Source organism: Hyla sarda, chromosome 4, assembly GCF_029499605.1.
Source record: "Hyla sarda isolate aHylSar1 chromosome 4, aHylSar1.hap1, whole genome shotgun sequence".
Taxonomy (NCBI): domain Eukaryota; kingdom Metazoa; phylum Chordata; class Amphibia; order Anura; family Hylidae; genus Hyla; species Hyla sarda.
In genome coordinates, this window is record NC_079192.1 from 344,826,141 (window position 1) to 344,853,029 (window position 26,889).

The 26,889-nt window shown below is 41.6% G+C and overlaps 1 protein-coding gene across 1 annotated transcript in view; it reads right to left on the reverse strand.

Annotated features, from left to right (window-relative positions):
* LOC130267183 (A disintegrin and metalloproteinase with thrombospondin motifs 2-like) overlaps positions 1 to 26,889 on the reverse strand; it is a 761,535-nt gene that overhangs the window by 107,773 nt on the left and 626,873 nt on the right. The window contains 3 exon segments of the mRNA XM_056516542.1: positions 16,503 to 16,662; positions 24,969 to 25,013; positions 25,015 to 25,136. Of these exon segments, the coding sequence (XP_056372517.1) occupies positions 16,503 to 16,662; positions 24,969 to 25,013; positions 25,015 to 25,136 (327 nt within the window).

Genomic DNA, 26,889 nt, shown 5'->3' on the forward strand with positions numbered 1-26,889 from the left:
TCGGGTCCTCGGTGACCTGGGAAAAAAAGGCTGATATGTTCCATCCGAGAAGGCACCTATCACTTTTCAGCAGCAGGAGTGAGGTGGCACTGATGCCACCTCATGATCGTCCTGATTCAGGACTCCTGCTGTGGGGGTGTCCCTAACAGCACCTGCTCCGTCCCTACTCCGGGGGGCGAGAGCGGGTGCCGGGAGTTGTGTGGTGCCAGTACCTGAAGCGGGGCCCCCAATCCACAGCAGAATTGGGGCCCCTGGAGGGTAGTCAACGGCGGTGGCAGAAGGGCATGCTGGGAGTTGTTGTTATGCAAAAGCAGAAGGCACAACTTCAACTCCCAGCATGCCCTTAGGTAGTTTGTGCATGCTGGGGGTTGTAGTTGTGCAACAGCTGGAGGCACATTTTTTCTATGAAAAAGTGTGCTTCCAGCTGTTGCATAACTACAACCCCCAGCATGCACTGAAAGCCAAAGGGCATGCCGGGATTTGCAGTAGTGTGCCTCCAGCTGTTGCATAACTATAAGTCCCAGCATGCCCTTCGGATGTCACTGCATGCTGAGAGTTGTAGCTTTTGCAACAGATGAAGGCACACTGGTTGTGAAACACTGAATTTGTTACCTAACTCAGTGTTTCGCAAACAGTGTGCCTCCAGTTGTTGCATAACTACAATCCCGAGCATGCACAGGCAGCCAAAGGGAATGCTGGGAGTTTTAGTAATCTGCATCCAGCTGTTGCATAACTATAAGTCCCAGAATGCCCTTCGTCTGTCACTGCATGCTGAAAGTTGTAGCTTTTGCAACAGCTGAAGGCACACTGGTTGCAAAACACAGTTTGTTACCTAACTCAGTGTTTCGCAACCAGTGTGCCTACAGCTGTTGCAAACTACAACTCCCAGCATGCACTGATTGATCATACTTGCTGGGAGTTGTAGTTTTGCAACAGCTGGAGGCCCACTGATTGCAAAACACCAAGTTAAAGGAGTAGTCCAGTAGTGAACAAGTGGTGAACAACTTATCCCCTATCCTAAGGATAGGGGATAAGTTGCAGATCGCGGGGGGTCTGACCGCTGGGGCCCCCCGCGATCTCCTGTATGGGGCCCCAACAGCCCGTGCGAAGGGGGCGTGTCGACCCCTGCACGAAGCGGTGGCCGACACGCCCCCTCAATACAACTCTATGTCAGAGCCGGAGTGCTGCCTTCGGCAATCTCCGGCTCTGCCATAGCGATGTATTGAGGGGGCGTGTCAGCCGCCGCTTCGTGCGGGGGTCGACACCCGCTATCTGGCCGGAGAGCCTGGCCCCCATACAGAGAGATCGCAGGGGGTCCCAGCAGTCGGACCCCCTGCGATCTCAAACTTATCCCCTATCCTTAGGATAGGGGTTACGTTTTTCACTACTGGACTACCCCTTTAAGTAACAAACTCTCAGTGTTTTCCAACCAGTATGCCTCCAGCTGTTGCATAACTACAACCCCCAGCATGCACTGACAGCCAAAGGGCATGCTGGGAGTTGTAGTTTTGCTACAGCTGGAAATTTGCCCCCCATGTGAATGTACAGGGTACATTCACACGGGCAGGGGTTTACAGTGAGTTTCTCACTGCAAGTTTGAGATGCAGCAAATTTTCAGCTGCAGCTCAAACTCCCAGTGGAAAATTCGCTATAAACCCTCGCCGTGTTAATGTACCCTAAAAACACTACACAACACTACACAAAATAAAAAGTAAAACACTACATATACCCCTACACAGTTACCCTCCATAGAAATGAAAAACTTCTGGTACGGCACTATTTTCAAAACGGAGCCTCCAGCTGTTGCCAAACAACAACTCCCAGTATTGCCGGACAGTTTGGGAAACACTGCTGTAGGTTAATTTTGGTATCCGGGTCAGTCCCTATGCAAATCCTTAATTCAGGCCTCAAATACGCACGGGGCTCTTTCACTCCGCAGCCCTGTCGTATTTCAAGGAAACAGTTTAGGGCCCCATATGGGGTATTTCTCTACTCGGGAGAAATTGCCTAACAAATTTTGGTGAGCTTTTTCTCCTTTAATCCCTTATGAAAAGGTAAAGTTGGGGTCTACACCAGCATGTTATTGTAAAAAAAAAAAAAAATGTTTACACTAACATGCTAATGTTGCCGCATACTTTTCTTTTTCACAGTAATGGGTACAGTGAGTATTTACGCCCCACAGGTGTCTGACAGATTTTTGGAACATATATAAAAAAAATGTGGGAGCTCAACGTAAAAGGAGAAAACCTATACCGAGGATACTGCGTTGCACATACCCATGTGCCAAGAAAGAGTACTAATAGTGTAAAAAGGGGAGGCAGTCATGCTAGGCTAGGTCAGAGTAAAAGATATAAGGTCAAAAATTAGAAGAAAGAGAGAGAGAAAAAAGAAAACGTGTCTAAAATAGCATAAAATGATAACATAATTTTTTCAAATAAATGTTATTTTATGCTATCATTTAATGCTATTTTAGACACGTTTTCTTTTTTCTCTCTCTCTTTCTTCTTATTTTTGACCTTATATCACTAGATAAAATGGTCACTAGATAAAATGGTTACAATGGTATAAAATGCTAAAAATATAAAATATGCACAGTGGTATTGCACTTCAACAATTGGACAATGAGACAATGAAAGTGGGGCAATGGGACAGTGCAAACAGTATCTGTTTAGTTATACTGTAAAGTCATATTATGGGAGCCAGGATTAATCCAGATGAAAGTACATAGCAAAAAAGTTGATAATCCAATAAGGCAAATTTTCGGTAGCTCTGGAGCCTCCCAGATTGGGGCCCACTATAAACGTTTTTAGGTGCAGAGATACAGACGATGCCTCCTCTACCCCGACGGCATGGGGACTGAATGCAAGAGGGCAATCGCTATACAGTTCAGGCACTTAGTGCCTCTTACCGGCTACAGTGTGCACAGTCAGGTGAGTGCAGCTGTGCTTGCGATCCGGATACACGTCCCTCTGTCCCGGCGGCACGGGAGAAATGTAGGAGGGGTGATATGATCCGGTGCTGGGGGCCGGAGATGATGGCTGGGAAGCAGCGTGTGGCAGCGCTGTGAAGCCTAGCAGTCGTAGCAGCGTATGGCAATGCTGGAGGTATCCTCTCTACCCCAACGGCACGGGGAGCAGGTGAGAGAGTAGGTGAGGACCGGCAATGCGGTAACGATTGTCTCAGATGATGTGCAGGGTAGTCTTAACACCAGACGTGTTTCGGGGAACTGCGTCCCCTTTTTTAAAGGTGAAGGTTCAGGAAGACTGTATATTTTATATTTTTAGCATTTTATACCATTGTAACCATTTTATCTAGTGACCAGTCTGCGACAAGGGCCCTGCCGCAGACCTCACATCATTTTTCCAAATAAATGTTATCATTTTATGCTATTTTAGACACATTTTCTTTTTTTCTCTCTCTTTCTTCTAATTTTTGACCTTATATCTCTTACTCTGACCTAGCCTAGCAGGACTGCCTCCACTTTTTACACTATTAGATTTTTGGAACAGTGGTCCGTGAAAATGAAAAAATGCATGTTCTGTCAAACGCCAGTGGGGTGTAAATGCTCACTGCACCCCTTATTTAATTCTGTGAGGGGTGTAGTTTCCAAAATGGGGTCACCAGTGGGGGGGTCCACTGTTCTGGGACCATGGGAGCTTTGTAAACGCACATGGCACTCGACTTCCATTCCAAACAAATTCTCTCTCCAAAAGCTTATTGGTGCTCCTTATCTTCTGAGCATTGTAGTTTGCCCGCAGAGCACTTTACATCCACATATGGGTATTTCCATACTCGGAGGAAATGGTGTTACAAATTTTGGGGGGTATTTTCTCCTATTACCCCTTGTAAGGTTGCATTCCCACGTGGCGTATTTTGCTGCGTATTTGGTGCTGCGTATTTTCCTACACATTGACTTACACAGGGAAAATAAAAAACGCAGCAGCAAATACGCCGTGTGGGAACGTACCCTAAAAATATTAAATTTTGGGGGAAAAACTGCATTTTAGTGAAAAAAAAAATCATTTACACATCCAACTTTACCAAAAAGTCGTTAAACACCTGTGGGGTGTTAAGGCTCACTGTATCCCTTGTTAAGTTCCTTGAGGGGTTTAGTTTCAAAAATAGTATGCCATGTGAGTTTTTTTTTTTTTTTTTGCTGTTTCGGCACCATAGGGCTTCCTAAGTGTGACATGCCTCCCAAAAAACATTTCAGCAAAATTCACTTTCCAAAATCCCATCCCTTCTAAGCCCTCTAATGCACCCACAGACCACTTTACATCCACATATGAGGTATTTCCTTACTCGAGAGAAATTGGGTTACAAATTTTTGGGGGATTCTCCTTTTACCCCTTGTAAAAATTCAAAAAAAATGGCTCTACAAGAACATGCGAGCTTAAAAAATGAATGCGTAAAAATGAGCGTAAAATACCTAAAAGGTTAAACTTTCTGAATGTCATTTTGAATACTTTGAGGGGTGCAGTTTCTATAATGGGGTAATTTATGGGATATTTCTCACAGAAAGGCCCCTCAAATCCACCTCAAACTTAACTGGTCACTGAAAAATTCAGATTTAGAATTTTTCTTGAAAAATTTTGAAATTGCTGCTATACTTTGAAGCCCTCTGATGTCTTCAAAAAGTAAAAACATGTCAAATTTATGATACCAACATAAAGTGGACATATTGTATTTTTGAATCAATATATAATTTTTTTTGGAATGTCCATTTTCCTTACAAGCAGAAAGTTCAAAGTTAGAAAATGCTAAATTTTCAAAATTTTCATAAAATTTGGGGATTTTTCACCAAGAAAGGATGCAAGTAAAAACGAAAGTTTACCATTATGTTAAAGTAGAATATGTCACGAAAAAACTAAAAGATCTCGGAATCAGAATAAAAGGTAAAAACATCTCAGTGTTATTAATGCACAAAGTGACAGTGGTCAGAATTGCAAAAAAGGGCTGAGCCCTTAACCCCTTAAGGACGCAGGGTTTTTCAGTTTTTGCATTTTCATTTTTTCCTCATCACCTTCAAAAAAATCATAACGCTTTCAATTTTGCACATAAAATTCCATATGATGGATTATTTTTTGCGCCACCAATTCTACTATGCAGTGACAAAAATCCCAAAAATCCACGGCGAAACGGAAAAAAAATTCATTGTGCGACAAAATTGAAGAAAAAATTTCATTTTGTCAATTTTGGGGGCTTCCGTTTCTACACAGTGCATTTTTCGGTAAAAATAACACCTTATCTTTATTTTGTAGGTCCATATGGTTAAAATGATACCCTACTTATTAGGTTGGATATTGTCATACTTCGGAAAAAATCATAACTACATGCAGGAAAATTTATATGTTAAAAATTCTCATCTTCTAACCCCTATAACTTTTTCCGCGTACGGGCCGGTATGAGGACTGTGTTCTGAAGTTTTTATCGGTACCATTTTTGTATTGATTGGACTTTTTGATCACTTATTATTCATTTTTTCATGATATAAAAAGTGACCAATAATACACTATTTTGGACTTTGGAATTTTTTTGCGCGCACGCCATTGACCGTGCGATTTAATTAACTATATATTTTTATAGTTCGTACATTTTCGCACGCGGCGATACCACATATGTTTATTTTTATTTACACTAGTTTTTTTTATGGGAAAAGGGGGGTGATTCAAACTTTTATTAGGGAAGGGGTTAAATGACCTTTGTTAACTTTTTTTTTCACTTTATTTTTGCAGTTACATAGCTCCCATAGGGAGCTATAGCACTGCACACACTGATCTCCTATGCTGATCCCTGCAAAGCCATAACTTTGCACGGATCAGTCAGATAGGGGCTTGAATGCTCAAGCCTGTAGCTCAGGCTTGGAGCAATCAATCGACGATCGGACGCCGCGGAGTCAGGTAAGGAGACCTCCGCCTGCGTCCCAGCTGATCGGAACATTGCAATGTCCCCTGTATCGCCCGTCATTACGCACAGACCGAACTCGCGGTGCCATAGCGGCTATCCCAATGCCCTACGTCCTTAAGGAGTTAAAGGGGTACTCCGCCCCTAGACATCTTATACCCTATCCAAAGGATAGGGGATAAGATGTCAGATCACCTGGGTCCCGCTGCTGGGGACCCCGGGATCGCTGGCTGTGGCACCGCGAGTTCACTCTGTGCGTAATGACGGGCGACACAGGGGACGGAGCAGCGTCTCGTGACTTCACGGCCCCTGTATTGCCCGTCATTACGTGCACAGCAAACTTGCTCTGTGCAATAATGATAGCGCAGTGCCGCAGCGGCGATCCCCGGGGTCCCCAGCAGCGGGACCCCGGCGATCTGACATCTTATCCCCTATCCTTTGTATAGGGGATAAGATGTTTAGGGGTGGAGGACCCCTTTAAGGACGCAGCTCATTTTCACCTTAGGACGCAGCCCTTTTTTGCAATTCTGACCACTGTCACTTTATGCATTAATAACTCTGAGATGCTTTTACTGATTATTCTGACATTGTTTTTTCGTGACATATTCTACTTTATGTTAGTGGTAAATTTTCGTCGTTACTTGCATCCTTTCTTGGTGAAAAATCCCAAAATTTCATGAAAATTTTGAAAATTTTGCATTTTTCTAGCTTTAAAGCTCTCTGGTTGTAAGGAAAATTGATATTCCAGATAAATGTTATATTGATTCACAAATACAATATGTCTACTTTATGTTGGCCTTTGGCTGTCTGGGCATGCTGGGAGTTGCAGTTTGGCAACCAATAGAAGGGCAGCAGTAAATATCGCTTTACTGCCACCTTCCTTACCCTCCCCCCCCCCCCCCGTTGCTTCCCTACCTGCGCCGCTGATCTCCGCTGTCTCCACCGATGATCGGCGATCCCCACGGCATCTTCTTTACAGGTATCGACTGCCATCTTCTCCCCCACTCTGCCCGACATTTAGGGGTGGGCAGAGCAGGGGGGTTTCCATGGCAACCCCCTGTCGTGCACTGCCATTGGTCAGAACTCATTTCTGACTTATGGCAGGGGATAGGAGGAGATCGCAGCTCTGCAACCTTGCTCCTATCCCTCAGGATGATCGGGGCTGTCACTGACAGCTCCGATCATCCCTTTTTTTCGGGTGATCGGGTCACCAGAGACCCAATCAGCCCGGAATAGGAGAAAATTGCATGTCTGAATTGACATGCGATTTTCTCCGATCGCCGACATGGGGGGGGGGGGGTTGTCTCAGGACCACCCCCTTGGCGATGTGCCTGCTGAATGATTTGAGCAGGCATCCCGGTCCGGTCCCCAACCGGCTAGCGGTGGGGACCAGAATTCCCACGGGCGTATGCATACGCCCTACATCCTTAAGGACTCGGGATGCAGGGCGTATGCATACGCCCTACGTACTGAAGAAGTTAAGGTGAAAAAGTTCCTCAGGGGCTAAAACAGTATTTGTTTACAACACAAGCAGGTGTGTACTTTTGGCGGGCCTTCCACAGTATCTAGGCCCTTAAGACTTTAACAGGAAGAAAATGGTACACCACTTAGATGTACGTATGTGGTGTGCACTTATGGAGGGAGGACAATGCGCTCCAGTACGCTTAATACAGTATTTGTCTACAACACCAGCAGGTGTGTACTTTTGCCTGGCCTTTCACAGTAACTAGGCCCTTAAGATTTTAATAGGAAAAAAATGGTACACCACTTATATGTACGCACAGGTTACACTTAAAGGGGTATTGCAGGAATTCATTTTTATTTGGCTATGCTACAGGGGCTGCAAAGTTAGTGTAGTTTATAATATAGTGTCTGTACCTGTGTGTGATGGTTTTCTTACAATTCTTCTGTGATTTTCACCCCAATATTTATTTTAACAGCATACAAAATGTCTGTTGTCTCAGATTTTTCCCAGGTTGCAATGCGTCTGAGACCTGACTCACTAGTTAGCTGATGACAGGGAGCCTGTCTGCTTCAATGGGTGGAGGGATCGCTTGGTGGGAGAGAGATCAATCTGCAACTAATGCAACAGCTGCAGGCACCCTGATTGAAAACCACAAGTATTTTGAATGGTTGCAGCTCATTTATGTTTCAATGGGTGGGGTGGCTGATGTGTGGGAGGAAGGAAAATGGAATTATTGAATTTGTAGGCAAAAAAAGGAAACAAACAGGAAATACCAGTTTACAAAAAGCTAGCCACAGTGTTATGTTAATCTCACAACATAGCCATTTAGCCCCAAGAGCACAGATCCTTCCTAAGCATATCCATTACTGTCTGGCAGGTACGTACCAGAATTACCTTATGGTGGATAACCCCTTTAATAGAGGACAATACACTTTTAGTGCTCTGCTCAGCCTAACTGGCTGGCTACTATTAGCTTTTCAATTGTTGTACACACCAGTGCTGCAGCACACCTAAAATTGCACTCACTCTCTCTCAATCCCTTCCCTATCAGTGCTTCTAGGCCGGATTTGGGCTTGAGGTGAATCGCTGCTGTAAAAAAGTTTTTCTGTGCTACACACTGCTCTCTGTCCTTCTCTCTCTGCAATAGAATGCTGATGTGACTGGGAGGTGAATCGGTGATGTAAAAATGCTTTTCTGTGCAACACACACTGCTGTCGGTCCCTCTCTCTCTGATATACTGAATACTGATGTGACTGGCCGCAAGATGGCTGCCGATTATATAGGGCTATAGAATTGACGTAAAGAAATTTGGCTCTACGTAACCCAAGATATAACCCTATCGCAACCAAACTATTAATAATTGTGAAGATTGGTGCCTTAAAACTTAACTTTTAATATGTATTAATAAAATAAATTAACACCATATATAGAATCAGTGTATATGTATACTATCACCATTAAAAAAAGCAATATAATTGCAGTTCCCATGGTCGGACTCTGACAATATACTGTAGTATTTTAAACCAACAAACGGAATGTAGGTATTAGCCCCTACTACTGATAGAACAAGCCAACACGTTTCTGTCTAGTTAGTATAGTACGCAAACCAGATTTCATCAGGTGTAAATATAAAGCAAAAATAGTTCAGTTTGATTATACTCAATATAGCATACAGAAACCAGCAGCCTATTGGCCACGTCAGGAATAGTTGAGTCAACAAACAATAAAGCCGTGGTTGCCCTTAGCAACCAAACTTCTTCCACAAAATAGAGTCAGCGTGCTATTGGTGCAAGACCTTGAAAAGTTATTCCAAAGCAAATAAGATTATGGCCGTAACCCATAGCAACCATCATGTCGCCCATGGCATTTATCACAGCCCTTTAATATTATACATTTATACACATAACCCCGCAGGTATAATAACCAGCTTAATGGACAATGCCTAATATATAGGGGTGTCAGAAAGCAAACAAATGTTGACTCTTCCTGATCCTCCACTGTGAAAGGGGTCCAACCTGTAAAAAAAAATTACAGAATTGTCCCTTAGGATGCAAAGCTAGGAGACTTACCCCTTCCTGATGTATATGCATAATAGTACTCACAGTGGATAGGATAGGGCCAAGATACAGTGCTGCCTACAACAAGAAGACGAGGGAATAGTCACTTAAATATGAATATTCATCCCTAGTCAGACAGAAGGAACAGAAAACACTGCCTGACCAAACGAAAGGAAAGTACTTACTAGTGTATAAAAGGTGCCTGGTGTAATCCTGCAGTGGCAGGAAAGCCCGTCCGGTGTCGGGAAGCACACGTGTTTGTGCGCCTTGGCGTCTTAAGTACAGGCAGGCTTCCGGGTTTCCGTCACGTGAACGCATCCCACATGATGCCCATTGTGGGCGCGTCTCACAGCCAGAGCTAGAGGCACCGGGAATACACAGTGGTGACGGGGAGCTCCGCCTGTACCATGTCAAAGGATTAGTACCAGCTGATTTATATTTGGGACTTAGAAACGCTACCTATAAGATCGGAGCCAGTAAAACAAGAAGCATACATACGTACAAGCGCTCATAGTAACTATCTCAGTAGAGCCACTGAATTTAAGGCTGCAGCATATAGAATTTTAAATAATTTAACTACTACAGAGGTATATAAACATTACCATTACCATGAGCTTCTTTTACATGGGCTTGGAGACGTGATGCGCCTGGTCTCCCAGTACGTATTGCATATATATGTTCCCTTATACATATCTGGAGTTGGCGTTTTGTCTGTCCTATGTAAAAGAAGTCGCAGGGACATAGGAGAGCATAAATAACATTTTTGGTGCGACAGGTAATAAGGTCCTGTATTGTGTGTTGTACGGGTCCCAGTCTTATATATTTAGTTTAGTGGCTATATTTACATTGATTGCAATTTTTACATTTATAATTGCCTTTCGGTGTAATCTCACTTAGCCATGTATTATTCTCCGGTGGTTTTCTACTGTTCGTTCTGCCTTTATTAATGGTGTCTCCTATGGTGATGTTTCTTTTATATGTTATACGAGGTTTATGTTTAGCTATCTCTTTCAGATCTTCATCTGCCTCGATCAGAAACCAATTTTTCCTGATTGCTCTTTCCACTATGGAGTTCATTGGTGAGTTCTGGAATACAAATGTGAATCTCTCCCTTGTTGCTACTTCTTTGTTTTGTGTTTTTTTTATCTTTTAAAAACTCTGCTCTATTCAGATTATCTGCTTTCTCCCTAACTTTTTTAATGATATATTCTGGGTAGGCGCGCTGTCTGAACCTATTTTCTAATTCCTCTGCTTTCTTTTTAAAAGTAGTCTCATCACTATTATTGCGTTTTAATCTGACAAATTGTCCATAGGGGATATTGTGTTTAACGCTATGCTTATGTGAGCTGTTAAAGTGTAACAGTGTATTCCTGGCAACAGGTTTTCTATAGCTTTCTGTGACTATAGATCCTTCCTTATTGATCAGTTTCAGATCGAGGAATTCCAAGCTATCTCCTCGATAGAGACTAGTGAATTGCATATTTATTGTGTTGTTATTTAAATAAGCAACAAATTGGTTAAACTCTGGTTCTGTCCCTTGCCATGTAATTATGATGATATCCACGTATCTGTGGTATGATTTAATTTGGTGGAGAAACGGATTGTCATTGCTGTATACATATGTATTTTCTAAAATTCCCAGAAACAAGTTGGCATAAGTACATGAGACCGGGGTACCCATCGGGGTCCCGGTCTCCTGCTTATACCATTGTTTCCCTGACAGGCGGACTGTTCTTCAGCTCCCCTAGTGGTCTGGCACACTCCCACCTGAGATATTCCTAGGGTCTGCTGACACTCCCCGTCCTCAGCCTCTGCGGAGTTACTGTCCCCTGCTACGTGGTGTAAATTAAGTGTTGTGAGCCTATCAGGTGTTCCTGCTCTAGTCACCTGACTATCTTGCCACAACTGCTGAAAAAATGGTAAATCCTTCACCAGCACTACTTCATACTCTAAGGTAGGCTCAATTGCAACCTTATGACTTATGGTACCATAGGGAGTAGAAATACACACATTAACTGTTTTGTAACCCCAAATACCGGCTTGTATAAACATTACAGCTGGGTCTGGCTTTCTGCAGCTGGTCTTTACCAGACTTATTACACATTTTGGATCTAACAAAACCATCATCTTTTTACCTTCTATTTCCAGCTCACACAGGTTTTCTTTTGTCCTGCTAGAGGTGGGAACACTCACTACTCTTTACATCAGAATACATTAACATAAGTGTTTCAAGAAAAACATTATCAGCCTGCATGGGTTCACAATATACAGCACCATTCACACAGTCCAGTAGAGACCCCCCAGTCCTCACTACTTCCAGAACCTTTGTGTGCAAACTCTCAGGTGCACTCTCGGCATCCCACAGCTGCCAGAAATACGGAAAGTCTCTGCCCAGTACAATTTCAACTGTAAGTTCCGCACATACCTCCATCATATGGCTTACTGTCCCAAAACATGTATCAAAGGTAATTTGAACAGTCTTACCCGGCTCCGGGCGGGACTTCACAAAGATAATTATTTCTGGCATAATCCGAGATACAGTCTGGCAACAATCCAAGTCCACCCACAGTGGGATTCCGCCCACCAACAACTCACGGGACCTCTGCTTCATCCTGGCGAATACCGGTTGTGGCCCACGTTGGTTGCCCCCCCCGCAATGGCCTTCCGATGTCCTTTCTCCAGAAAAAAAAAACTTGATCCGTTGCCCCTAGCAACGCTCCTCCACAGACACCATCCTGTGCTTGAACTCCTCTGCTGGGCTTGTCCGACTTGCAATCTTGCAGGGGGTTGCTCCTAGCAACGGCTCCTCTCCAACTCGCCCATTGGTTGCCCTTGGCAATGGGTTGCCCTTAGCAACAGCGTGCCCACATCCTCCACCAAAATGTGACGAACTGTCTTGGGGATTAGCTCTGGGATCGTCCTGGTCACTTGCCACGAGACACGCTCCTCACAATAACACCACAGACCACAGTTCCGCATACAAGTCTGGCTCCTCGCCAGCTTTATTTCCACAGGTTGCAGGTAAAACAAAACATAAACAGGAACAAAAGTAAAGTCCTAGACCGTCTGGTCACTGACTACACATATCAGCATGCCCTGACTACGAACTGGTGAGCTACCAATTAAACATATGACTCTGCCAACCTGTTACTCGCAGTTCGCACCACTTCTTGGACCACTCACAGATTCCAGCTGTGTGCTTCCTTAGCAGGGTCCAAGTGTCTCCCCCTACAGCAACATGCTGTTTCCCAGGGACAGCCCCAACTATTCTGTTTCCTTTCCTTTTAAACACACTTCCCCTTCCTGATACTACGTACCATACGGTAAATGTAAAAAAAATACCAAACCACAGATTTGCAATTTTTATAATATCCCAGAAAAAAAAAGTAAAAAAAACTATTCAAAAGTCAGATCAATAACAAAATGGTACCGATACAAAAAACAGATTATGGCGCAAAAAATTAGCCCTCATACAGCCTGGTATGCGGGGGGAAAAAAAGCTACAAGTTCAGATTTTTTTTAAAATTAGTAAAACATGACGTAAACTATAAAAATCTGGTACTACTGTAATCAGGCGGCCTAAAGTGTGAAACTAACATCTTATCTGACCACAAGGTAAATGGCGTAGAAAAGAAAACCACCAAATCTGCTAAATTATCTTTTACTATTTCAATTTCACTTCACCTAATATATATATATATATATATATACATATACACATATATATTTTGGTTCAGAGAATATGTTATTCAAAAATTAAAAAGGTATCATTATAGTAGGTAGTTATGGCTATTATAGGGCGAGGAGGAAAAAATCAGAGCGTAAAAGCGAAAATTGACCCGTACAAGTGGATAGTCATGAGGGACAAGTATTTTATTTTTTTTATAAAATTTCCACACCCCTGCACATGCATATATATATATATACACACACACACATATATTACAATTGGGTAAAAGACAACCCTAATATCTAATATAGAAAAATAAGGAAGAGTCCACCCCAGGGGCCATTGGGGACAAGGAATAAGATAAGTGGTGTAATTATATACAAAATAATAAAAATAATATTATTAAACAACTCTTATTGGAGGCTATATAAGGTCACAGAGAGGTTCCAGTTTGTTGGCTTAAAATACTGCAGTATATTGTCAGAGTCCGACCGTGGGAACTGCAATTATATTGCTTTCTTTAATGGTGATAGTATACACATACACCCCAACACCGGACAGGCTTTCCTGCCACTGCAGGATTATACCAGGCACCTATTATACACTAGCAGCACTGTATCTTGGCCCTATCCTATCCACTGTTGGACCCCTTTCACAGTGGAGGATCAGGAAGAGTCAACATTTGTTTGCTTTCTGCCACCCCTATATATTAGGCATTGTCCATTAAGCTGGTTATTATACCTGCGGGGTTATGTGTATAAATGTATAATATTAAAGGGCTGTGATAAATGCCATGGGCGACATGATGGTTGCTATGGGTTATGGCCATAATCTTATTTGCTTTGGAATAACTTTTGGTGCATAGGCATGCAGGTCTTGCACCAATAGCACGCTGACTATTTTGTGGAAGAAGTTTGGTTGCTAAGGGCAACCACGGCTTTATTGTTTGTTGACTCAACTATTCCTGACGTGGCCAATAGGCTGCTGGTTTCTGTATGCTGTATTGAGTATAATCACACTGAACTATTTTTGCTTTATATTTACCCCTGATGAAGTCTGGTTTGCGTACTATACTAACTAGACAGAAACGCATTGGCTTGTTCTATCAGTAGTAGGGGCTAATACCTACATTCAGTTTGTTGGTTTAAAATACTACAGTATATTGTCAGAGTCCGACCGTGGGAACTGCGATTATATAGGGCTGTGACATCACAGGGGTGGCTGGCCGACCCTTGTTCCCACCTTCCGAGGATTCCTTGCCCCATGGCCCTCACTTAATGGAGTTTAATGAAGCAATTCACGCGATCAAATTGCGGCGATATTCACATTCATTACAAATAAAAAATTTCCTGAAATTTGTAATTAATTCGGATTCATCAGATTTGATTCGCTAATCCATAGTCACCGACCCTCCCCAGTCTAAGTAACACCAGCTTGTTATTGCTTAGGCCCAGGAGCGCCATTTTTGATGTTCAAGGCCTGTTGGCACCGGCTCTTCCCAGTACTCATGTGGCAGTGGGTACCGGGTTAATAATTGGGGGTTAGCGCTGTTTTTAGGCTAATGCTAAGCCAAAAAAATATATGCTGGTCATAGACGTAATCCATCGAATCCAAAGTAGTCCTCTGCATACAAAAAGGGTTAGTACATTAAAGGGGTATTCCAGGAAAAAACTTTTTTTATATATATCAACTGGCTCCAGAAAGTTAAACAGATTTGTAAATTACTTCTATAAAAAAATCTTAATCCTTTCAGTACTTATGAGCTTCTGAAGTTAAGGTTGTTCTTTTCTGTCTAAGTCCTCTCTGATGACACCTGTCTCGGGATACGCCCAGTTTAGAAGAGGTTTGCTATGGGGATTTGCTTCTAAACTGGGCGGTTCCCGAGACACGTGTCATCAGAGAGGACTTAGACAGAAAAGAACAACCTTTACTTCAGAAGCTCATAAGTACTGAAAGGATTAAGATTTTTTAATAGAAGTAATTTACAAATCTGTTTAACTTTCTGGAGCCAGTTGATATAAAAAAAAGGTTTTTCCTGGAATACCTCTTTAAGGGTCTATTCACACGGCAGAATTTTGGCACCAATTCAGCATCCGCATTAATTTGGGTGGTTTCTGTCTTGTGCGGAGTTTGTGCAGAATTGGCGCAGAATCCATATGCGTAAATTCTGAAGTGTAAATGGGAGAATCCCATAGAAGTCTATTGGGCTTTAATTTGAGGTGGAATCCGCATATGGAATCTGAGCGAAATTTCACATGCGGAAAGTCTGCCGTGTAAATAAGAGTGGTAAAAAAAACTAAGAAAAAAATGCCCTGCACTATGTAATACATTTGGTGCACGTACACATTTCCAACACAACAAATTAAGCTGTAAAAGAAAAAAAAAAAATACCTATATGGTACAAAACTACAACTCCCAGCATGCCCTGACAGTGAGCACATGGTGGGAGTTTGTGAGTCATAGGTTGGGGAATGCTTCCCTAACATGTTTCTCTCTGTATGGTACACAGCTACAACTCCCAGCACCCGAGTTTTAATAAATGTGAATAAGCCCCTACCCTAAAAATAAATAAATACAAAAATAAATAAATTCCCCTCTTTCCCACTTTACAAATAAAAGAAACGTAAAATATATAAACATATTTGGTATGGCCATAGGTAGAAATATCCAAACTATACAAATAAAATGCTAATGATCCAAACATTGTAAACGTAGATAAATAAAGTCCAAAATTGCAGATGTCATACATTTGATTTATGTCAGCACTTTCACAGCTAACATTTTTTGACCCACGCGATCTCCCCTACAGGACCCACGTGATCTCCCCTACAGCATGTCAACTGGTCGAAACGCGCCCCCTTCATTCATCTCTATGGGAGAGGTGGAAACAGTGTTTTGACCATGGCAGGGTTATCGCCTCAAGGGGCATTTCTGTCCACCAATGCACACAGCACAGAGACGTAATTCAAATGGAGGAGAAGGCAAGCAGCAATAAGATATTGATTCATTTTAAGGGGTTAAACTCCCAGAAAACATATAGTAGTAAGTTAAATCTGATGGACTATTTTATCCTAACATTTCTATGCTATGCATATAATGGTTTAGCTTTGTAAAAGCAAGCATACATACAGATATTTAATTATTTTACTGAGGAGAATTTACAAGAAAAAGATTCAGCATAACTTCTACAGTATATACAGAGTTTAGGAATGGGTAGCTGAGACTTCCACAAGTCAGTAATACAGTGAAAATATATATCAAACCCTTGTATGTCTGTAAAAGCATGTACAATTTACACTATAATCCGCTACACACAAAGGTGCTATTTCTGTGAGCTTAATTACTGGAATGTATTAAATACTATATTTGGCTGTTCCAAAAAAAATCAGATATACAGGTTCATTACCTCCTCCACACGGTTTAGAACAATGGGACCATTTCTTCAAAGCCCATTCATACTCAACCACATCCTCTTCCACAACATAGTTGTTACCTACATTTAAGGAATCTTCATGTATCATGTACTTATAAGACAATGAAATTTTAACACTTCCATGAGGAATTACCTGTAATACAAAGAGGATGCATTTGCATAAGTAGAAGAAAAAAAGATTTTAATACTATAAAGTCAATGGTTACTGCATAGGGAGCCTTTTTTTTGTAATATCTAAGTTAGGCTCATGTGTGGAGGGGGCGTTCCCCAATACAGCAAGAACCAAGGTTTAGCCATCCCAACTCCTCTTATAGCTTACATCTTGATACAGGAAAAAACTAGACCTTGTCATTGTTATTAAATTGACTGTATGGACTGAGAATATGCTAGAAATAAAACAGGGCTTCTACAGAGCAGGATTAACCTCAATATATTGAACATGACAGAACACATTGCACAAAGGGTCTGAAAAATATCATTATGGTTTATTATAAAGGGTGAAAACTAATATCAAGAATAGAAATAGAAGGTGACAAGTTCTATTAACCACTAAAAAATATAGAATAATGACAAAAAAGCACCACATTATCTTTCAATTATATCTAAAAATATTGTAGTATATATGTCAGTACACAGCACTTTATATATATATATATATATATATATATATATATATATATATATATACTGTTTGCAGAATTGTTGTATCTATATATTATACTCTTCTTATGTAGATTGGTGCTTGTGTTCATTTACTTTATTTATTACCATCTTATGTGCTATACCCCTTGATTGTCATCGTGGTTGCAGGGTACCTGGTGTTGCTGCATTTTTTGATGCATTGTCTCCCTTTATATGTGTGTTTGATTTTAATGTATATCAATAAAAAATTATGTTTTTATATTGGTACAAATGACTCCTTTGGCTTTTGCTTGTTGATTCATGTTTGTATTCGGAGTCAGATTAGTTTTAGGGGATATTACTTATCAAGGAGGGTGTCACAGTGGTCTTTTTTTATTTTTTTTTATTTTAATTTTTTACCAAACACTTATCTCTGTTTTTGCTCTGTCTTTCTATACACGTATTATATTCAGGGTACAGTGTGTGGTAGGATTATATTTAGTGGGTACAGTGTATAGCAGTATTATATTCCGGGTACAGTGTGGGGCATTATTTTATTTAGGGTACACTTTCTGGCGAGGCTATAATGATTCCTGTCTTCATGATGTAGAGGATGAGGATCTGCTGACAATGTGAGGAGCCAATGATGTCCGGATGTCAGGTAATTTTTTGCATCAGGGCCCTGTGTTTTCTAGCTAGACCCCTGCGCACGGCCGCTGCGCATTGATACAGCATTGGGGGCAACGGTTAACAGCAGAAAAGGGCGTACAAAACTATATAGTGGCAAATTGTACCCCAGCCCATATAGAGGATCCCAGGCCTACCACAACTAAGGGGGGAAATATTAACAGAGGGGCCTACCACAAATATGGGGGCAACCATTAACAGAGGGTTCTACCCAAACTATATGGAGCCCCTATATAGTTTGGGTAGGCCCCTCTGTTAATAGTTGCTTCCATATAGTTTGGAAAGGCCCCTCTTTTAAAGGAGTAGTCTGGTGAAAAATAACTTATCCACTATACAAGGATAGGGGATAAGTTATAGATCGCAGGGGGGTCCAAGCACAGGCCCTGGCAGTTTGCTGGAAGCTGACGTCTGTACCCCGCAGGAAGCCGCGGCTGGCACACCCCCTCCATGTATCTCTATGGGGTACATGGAGGGGCCTGTCGGCCGGCACTCTGTGCAGGGTAAAGCATGCAAGAGATAGCGGGGGCCCAATGCACGGACCCCCTGTGTTCTATAACTTTTCCTTGGATAGGGGATAAGTTATTTTTTACCAGACAAATCCTTTAATAGCACAGTGTTATACAGCACCGCACTATGCTGAAATCTAATTAGAAATCTATAATTAGAAAATAAAATAATATTGGGGGCCGGCCCGGGGGGGGGGGGGGTTGTGTAGGCCTTGAGCTGTGTGAGGGGCCCCGGAATTTCTGATGGCAGCCCTGATCGAATCCACTGACATTACATCAGTTGTTGGCAGTGGTATCGGGCGTGTCTGTTATAGTGCGCTTCCGAGAGCTGCTATGCCCCCGCTCCGTGCTTTGTTTACATTCTTCAATGCGTGGATTAAGGTGCGCCTGTGCAGAGGAAGCGACAATCCGTACCAGATTAAAGATAACTCTATTGTTAACATAGCGCATGCGTGAGATGGCTCTATTGTCTTCATAGGATAATGTAGGTACTTAACACTCATATTTACTCATATTTATATACAAAACTAATGTTATGAATGTCCTATCATTAATGTATACAGATATAATACAAACTACCTGATATTTGGCAATTATTTTATCAATGCCAATATTGACAATTGTTGAAAGGGTAATGGATGAGTGGCCAATAGTTTTCAAGAGTAATAAATAAATTATTATTTTAAAGGATATAAGATGGAACAATGAATAACCAGACTTATGTTATTCACATAGATGCACAATAAATTTTAACGCATTCAGAGGTCATATACAGTATGTCAACCAATGTCAACATCTATTATAATAACTGTGAATATTATAAACTACCATAATAAAGTATATACTGTGTTATTAAAGAATGCATATATAAAAAAAAAATAGAGTTAATTAAGCTACAATAAGGATGTTAGGCCCAAGGCCTGATTATTAAAATCCTATATGTGTATTATAAATTATAACTGTGTGTGAGGCATTATCCAAGACCTGCGGGTGGAGGTCATTCAGACTGTGGGTTTGTGTATTGCATTTTATTGGGGGTCTGGCTGTTTGTTTACATCTCCTTTGAAGTCAAAGGCTCTTTTGAAGCAGCAGGAAGTCATGCACTCTGGTCCCATCATATAATCAACCAGATAAGAGGGCCAGGAACAGAGATGCCCCCCTGGTGGGATCAGAGGGGAGGGAGGAATGGAGTCTCCTTCCAAAAAGGCAGATATATAATATTTAACAATGCTAAACTCAGGGTGTTGAAGGCTGTGGCACAAGCTGACAAGAGCATCCTAAGAACAGCTGGAACTCACTCTCATGGACTGCTATATCATCATGCCGTAAGAACTTCATCTTTTATTTTCTGAACTTGCCTTGCTAAACTCTTTTATATATTGTTATAACTGTATGTCATTTGTTCCTGTATTTGTATATATTTAGCACTGTGATACCTTTTATCAGATTAAATATTTAATTAATCAGCTCTGGTCTTTGATCTCTAAATATATGAGCTCACCTTTCTGAAGGCAACTCTGGTGGAAACACGTTTATCTAAGGGTTAGTTTGGTGACTTGATGGGACTAGTAGTGGATGCCCAGAGGTCTGGTGGCCTTAACCCTTGCACCATCACACTCTCTCTAGCGTCTTAGCTGGACCAATAGGGTGTGATCGTGACGTGAAGGATATCTGTCAAATATCATACAATCATATATAATTCTAATTAATATACCTTCTCCATAAATATTTTTTACTTAATACATGATTATTGACAGGATTCTTCTTAAAGAAGGAGCAAGATGGATCTATTGTCTTAACAGCAAATATCCCTCGGGCCTAAATGAAGGATTCTCATTCTCTGCTTTGCTGGAATAAAATGTTGAATTTGGATAAAAAGATAGACATGTAAATGTATATAACAAATATGAAAGATATAGTGACTGTTGGCTAATCTATATCCATAATAGGGTTTCTTGTAAATACATCTAGCTAGTTTGTGTATAATCATGTATAAATTAAAATTAATTACAATTATCATCACCATAATATGTTTACTTAAAGGGGTTATCCAGGAAAAAACTTTTTTTATATATCAACTGGCTCCAGAAAGTTAAACAGATTTGTACATTACTTCTATTAAAAAAAATCTTAATCCTTTCAGTACTTATGAGCTGATGAAGTTAAGGTTGTTCTTTTCTGTCCTCTCTGATGACACCTGTCTCGGGAAATGCCCAGTTTAGAAGCAAATCCCCATAGCAAACCTCTTCTAAACTGGGCATTTCCCGAGACAGGTGTCATCAGAGAGCACTTAGACAGAAAAGAACAACCTTAACTTCAGAAACTCATAAGTACTGAAAGGATTAAGATTTTTTAATACAAGTAATTTACAAATCTGTTTATCTTTCTGGAGCCAGTTGATATATATAAAAAAGTTTTTTCCTGGAATACCCCTTTCATACATGTATCATGATTGTTATACATAAATTCTGAGTGCAGACTCTTGTTGTCAATAGTCTCTTGTTATTAATAGCTATACATTATTCAACTGTTAGGTCACAGATTTCATATTCTGGTTATTAATTCTCCAGTTATCATATCCTAGGTACCATCGAAGATCACACTCTCCCTCCATTAACCATGGTCCACATTACCCATTCTTCATCATAATCATCCATCATGATCATACTCATTGTAAGTAATTATTTCTTTTGTGTATGTCTTCTGGTTTATATATCTCCATTTAAAATACATATATCATAGTGATAAAAACATGTGGGGGAAAGGGAGAGAACAGGTCCACTGAGGGAGACTAAACAAAGGGGCGACACTACCTGCTCATGTGTGTAAACAATGGAATAACAATGAATAAAGTGCATGTGAAGTCCAATCCTTTAAAATTGCAGTAAACAGATGGACATAACACTGCATATAAAAAAAACAGGGCATATAGTGTAATAGCAGCAGAGCAGGAGTGACGCCACCCCAACGATCGTTTCGGTGAATATATGTTATCCTATGAAGACAATAGAGCCACCTCCAGCAAGATTCTAAGTGCCCACACATGCGGTATGTTAACAATAGAGTTATCCTTAATCTGGTCCGGACAGCCACTGCCTCTGTACAGGCACGAGTTAATCCACGCAGTGAAGAATGTAAACAAAGCATGGAGGTGCGCGCATGACAGCTGTCATCACAGATGCGCCTGACACCGCTGCCAATCACTGACGTAATGTCAGTGGATTGGATACAGCTCGCGCACAGGATATGATTCTGGAATAACGCCAGACGAAAAAGCCGGAACGGCTTTGGAACGCGTTGCATGGATCCTTTGTGTGCAATAAATTTACCCATATATACTTCTTGTGGCAGCGCGATTCATCTCCCTTTTCTTGGATCTCCTTTTATCTACATTTGCGCCTGGACGCTGGGAGCCACAGCAGTCGCGATTACAGGATTCCTGATCAAGCGCATTGAGTGTTGTGCCTCCATTCGCACAACTAGCATAGGTGAGTGCGTTTTGATTGGGCTCTTCACTATCTCATCCATCAGGTTCCATCCAGGGGCGCGCACCCTGTTCTCTTTTGTATGATTCTGGAATAAGAATTTATAAAAATGTCCTTGGGATGCCGCTCAGTGCCTGATGTCCCTTTGATAAAGCTAGCGTGTCTAGTGAATAGTCAGGGCAAGGAAAAGTGTTTTAATACAGGCAGTGCACTGATCAATGCTCACTCCTATTGTGCTCATATTACAATTCCTAAAGTACATCACGGAGAATATTAACGGTTATGGTGAATTAAATGAACTGGGAGTGATCTAATATCACCACCTAGTGGGCATTATCAATATTCTATTCAGTGCATCTCCTGATTATTTTAACCCTTTCTATTTGCTATTGGGGTCATTTTAATGGATGTATCAAATTGTAGTTTTAGAGTTGGTTAGTTTAAGGTGTTTTCCCCAAAAGAGAGTGGGCTCCCTCCCCTAAAGGGGATTGGATAATATTGATTAATTCAATAGATCTCAAGCTTTCACATACAGTTATGTCAGATACCAAATCCCCATTTGTGAATACGAAATCTAAAATGGCCTCCTTCCGGGTTGGCTCTTCAAATACTTGTAGAAATAATCCCAGTAGGGAATTAGTAATTTAGAATAGGTGTACTCCTGGAGAACTAGCTATTTTAGTTTTCCAATTCACATCAGAAAGATTAAAGGGGTACTTTTTTTTTTTTATCAATTGGTGCCAGAAAGTTAAACAGATTTGTAAATTAAAACATCTTAATCTTTCCAGTATTTATCAGCTGCTGTATACTTCAGTGGAAGTTCTTTTCTTTTTGAGTTTTTCTGTCTGACCACAGTGCTCTCTGCTGACACCTCTGTCCATGTCAGGAGCTGTCCAGAGCAGGAGAAGTTTCCTATGGGGAGTTTCTCCTGCTCTGGACAGTTCCTGACATGTACAGGTGTCCTTTCTGTCTGACCACAGTGCTCTCTGCTGACACCTCTCTCCATTTTAGGAACAGAGGTGTCAGCAGAGAGCACTGTGGTTAGACAGAATGGAAATTCAAAAAGAAAAGAACTTCCTGTGGACCATAATAGCAGTACTAGTAATAACAGCACTGGTAGGATTAATATTTTTAAATAGAAGTTATTTACAAATCTGTTTAACTTTCTGACACCAGTTGAGATATATTTATATGTATATATATATATATATATATATATATATATATATATATATATAAGTTTTCCAGTGGAGTACCCCTTTTAAACAGATTTGTAAATTACTTCTATTGAAACATCTTAATCCTTCCCTTGTCAGCTGCTGTATACTACAGAGGTAGATCTTTTCTTTTTTAATTTCTTTTCAGTCTGACCACAGTGCTCTCTGCTGACACCTCTGTACATGTCAGGAACTGTCCAGTGCAGGAGAAACTCCCCATAGCAAACCTATCCTGCTCTGGACAGTTCCTGACATGGACAGAGGTGTCAGCAGAGAGCACTGGGGTTTGACAGAAAAACTCGAAAAGAACTTCCACTGTAGTATACAGCAGCTGATAAGTACTGGAAAGATTAAGATGTTTTAAATACAGAGAAGAAAAAGACGGAGCACTGACCGTATTGCTGCAGCAGGATTTCTTTATTCTTGTTCCGTGAAGATTACATGTGGAGGGGAGAGCGGACTGACAGGCAGACCTTCGGGCAACGGATCGTGTCATGCGTTAGCGCTTCCTCAGGCCCTATATCGTAGGGCCTGAAGATGAGCTAACGCGTGACACGGTCCGTACCAAACTGCAATGTAACCCAAACTAACTCTAATGTTGGTCTCAATAGCTTGCCTTAGGTCAGATTTTATTTTTCACATATTTTTCTTGCCTTCTCTGTCTTTCCTATATAAAGAGTGCCCTGGTATTGATATATCCCAGTCATTACTCTCACTGAACCATGTCCCATTAAAAGCCACTAAATCTACATTTTCAGATGTCATTATTAAGGAAAGTTCATTGACCTTATTCCCTAAACTTCGAGCATTATTAGAAAGGACTCTGAGCTTGTCTTATTTTGACCTATGTGCTACATGTAAGTTCTGGCAGAGAAAAATAATGACACAAGGGCATTAAGAATGGGGAGGGGTTGAGGGATAATGGCAATATGGGATCAGAGGGAGGGGGGAATAATGGCACAGGGGGATTAAGTTGAAGGGGCGGGGGTAATTATTATCCACCCCCCCCCCCCTCCTCCATCTTAATCCCCCTGTGCCATTATTTTCCCCTCCCTCAGATCCCCTTTTGCCATTATCCCTCCCCCCCCTCCATCTTAATGCCCTTATGCCATTATTCCCCTCTCCCTTTTATCCCATTTTGCCATTATCTGATAATGGCAAAAGTAGATCAGAGTGAGGGGGGAATAATGGCGGGGAATAATGGCACAAGGGCATTAGGATGGAAAGGGGGGGGGGGGTATGTGCCACTTTTCCCCCTCTCCCTCTGATCCCCTTTTGTCATATCGGCTAATAATGGCACAAGGGGATTAAGATGGAAAGGGGGGGGGGGGGGGTGATGATTATACCCCTCCATCTTAATATCTGAAATCCCTTGTGTCATTATTCCCCCCCTTCATCTTTATCCTCTTATGCCATTATTCCCCCCTCCCTCTGATCCCCTTTTGCCATGTGGGATAATAAAGGCACAAGGGGATTGAGATGGAGGGGTGATGATTATACCCTTCCATCTTATTCCCCTTGTGTCATTATTCCCCCCTTCATCTTTATCCCCTTGTGCCATTATCCCCCCCCCCCCCCTTCATCTGTATCCTTTTGTGCCATTATTCCCCCCTCCCCTCTGATCCCCTTTTGCCATATTGGATAATACTGGCACAAGGGATTAATGGCAAAAGGGGATCAGAGGGAGGGGGGGAATATGGCACAAGGGGATTAAGTATCGTGCTAGTATAAAGGTAAGCACACGCATTATGAAAATAAGTAATTTTATGACTTATTTTGTCCACAAATACCCCTTGCGCATAAATTTTAATTTACGCGCTGGGGGTACGCGCGGACATACTTTCACCCTTTGGGGGTACAATCACGAAAAAGGTTGAGAACCACTGTGCTAGATTATAAGGACATTTACTTTTAGGGACTTACAAGAACTACAATAGGGCTCTTCAAAGGCCCCATAGTCTGAACTGTTTTCACGGTTGTCATCATTCCGATATTCCCATTCAATGCCCATTTTCAACAAATACTTTTGAATCTTGAAGACTCTCATTTTCATCATTAAAATGAACTTTCCAGTTGCTTGATTTCGGATAGCTGAAAAAATGTTTAAATTAAAAAGATAATTATTACATCTAATCCAAGTTTACGGTAGAATTCCCTGCCAAATACAGATGACACATTTTACATACTGTTTGTTACACATTTGTCAAATTGTAGCAACTGAGCATTATCCAACAGTACAATATTAAAGGGGTACTCCGGTGGAATAGATATATATTTTTTTAAATCAACTGGTGCCAGAAAGTTAAACAGATTTGGAAATTACTTCTATATAAAAAGCTGCTGTATGCTCCACAGGAAGTTTCTTTCTTTTTGAATATCTTTTCTGTCTGACCACAGTGCTCTCTGTTGACACCTCTGTCCATGTCAGGAACTGTCCAGAGCAGGAGCAAATCCCCATAGCAAAGCTCTCCGGCTCTGGACAGTCCCTGACATGGACAGAGGTGTCAGCAGAGAGCACTGTGGTCAGACAAAAACAAACAACTCAACTTACTCTGGAGCATACAGCGCTGATGAATACTGGAAGGATTAAGATTTTTAAATAGAAGTAATTTACAAATCTGCCTAACTTTCTGGCACCAGTTGATTTAAAAAAAAAAAAAAAAAAAAAAAAAAAAGATATTTTCCACTGGAGTGCACCTTTGAATCTGGAAACAAAGAAGTTTTATATTTTCTAAAGAAAGTGATACTGGACAGTTTAAAAAAAAACTATATAAAAATTACCTAAGTATAATACTCAAACAATAGGTGTTTGTGTGTACGCTACTGTGAAGCTTTCATTGCTATCCAGTTCTCATTGGTAACCTCCCCCTACCATGCTAATACAGAACAAGCAAAGCAACAATTAGATGTTGGTTGGCAGAAGAAGCTTCCCAACCTGTAAACAAGCCAGTAAACCTTGACTCCAACAAAATGTATATCATTTTTATGTAGGAGATAAGTTGTTTTCGGCCACAGATGGCCTTTAAGGTGTTAAATTCTGCTTACCAGATATTGTTGTGCTGCGGACACAACACCGTTGTAGGCAAATAAACTCGCAGGCGTAGTGGAGGTCAGCTGGCCATGGCGTCCTTCTCAGTGGTTTCATGGTCACTCAAATTACAAACAATGTGCGGATAACATCCGTGGAGAACAGGATTGTGCCAGTGGCACAATCCCCTCTCAAAAATGGAGTCCCAGACACACTTGGTTAATGTGCAAAGGAAAGGCTCCAACTTTTATTGAATAGTGCGCAACAATATAACTAATATTTAACCTGTTGGGGACAGAGGCGCGTATGGATATGCCCTCGCGTCCGGTAATTAAGGACGGAGGGTGTACGTGTACGCCCTCCGTATTTCCGGTCACTGCCGCTTGCCGGGTGGTGATCAGACCGGGATGACTGCTGATATCTATTAGCAGGCATCCCGTCACATTGCCTAGGGGGGTCTTGTCATAACGTCTTGTCATTTTGGACCGGCGAATCACAGCTTCTCTGGGCTTATCGGGTCTCTGGTAACCCGATCACCCGGAAAATAAGAATGAACGGGGCTGCCTATCCTAAAGGATAGGAGCAAGGTGACAGGAATGCCACCTCCTCCTATCCCCTGCCATTGGTCAGTCAGGACTGACTGATCAAAGGCAGGAGGGGGGCAGGGGGTTAAAGTTTAGATTCCCTGCTCTGCCCAGCCACAGAAGTCCGGGCAGAGCGGGGGGAGGGGGGTGGAAAGTGGCACAGGGGTCTTTACCCGGCAGGCAGGGGTGGCAGGCAGCTCAGGAGCAGCGGTGGCAGGCACAGGAAGAGTTG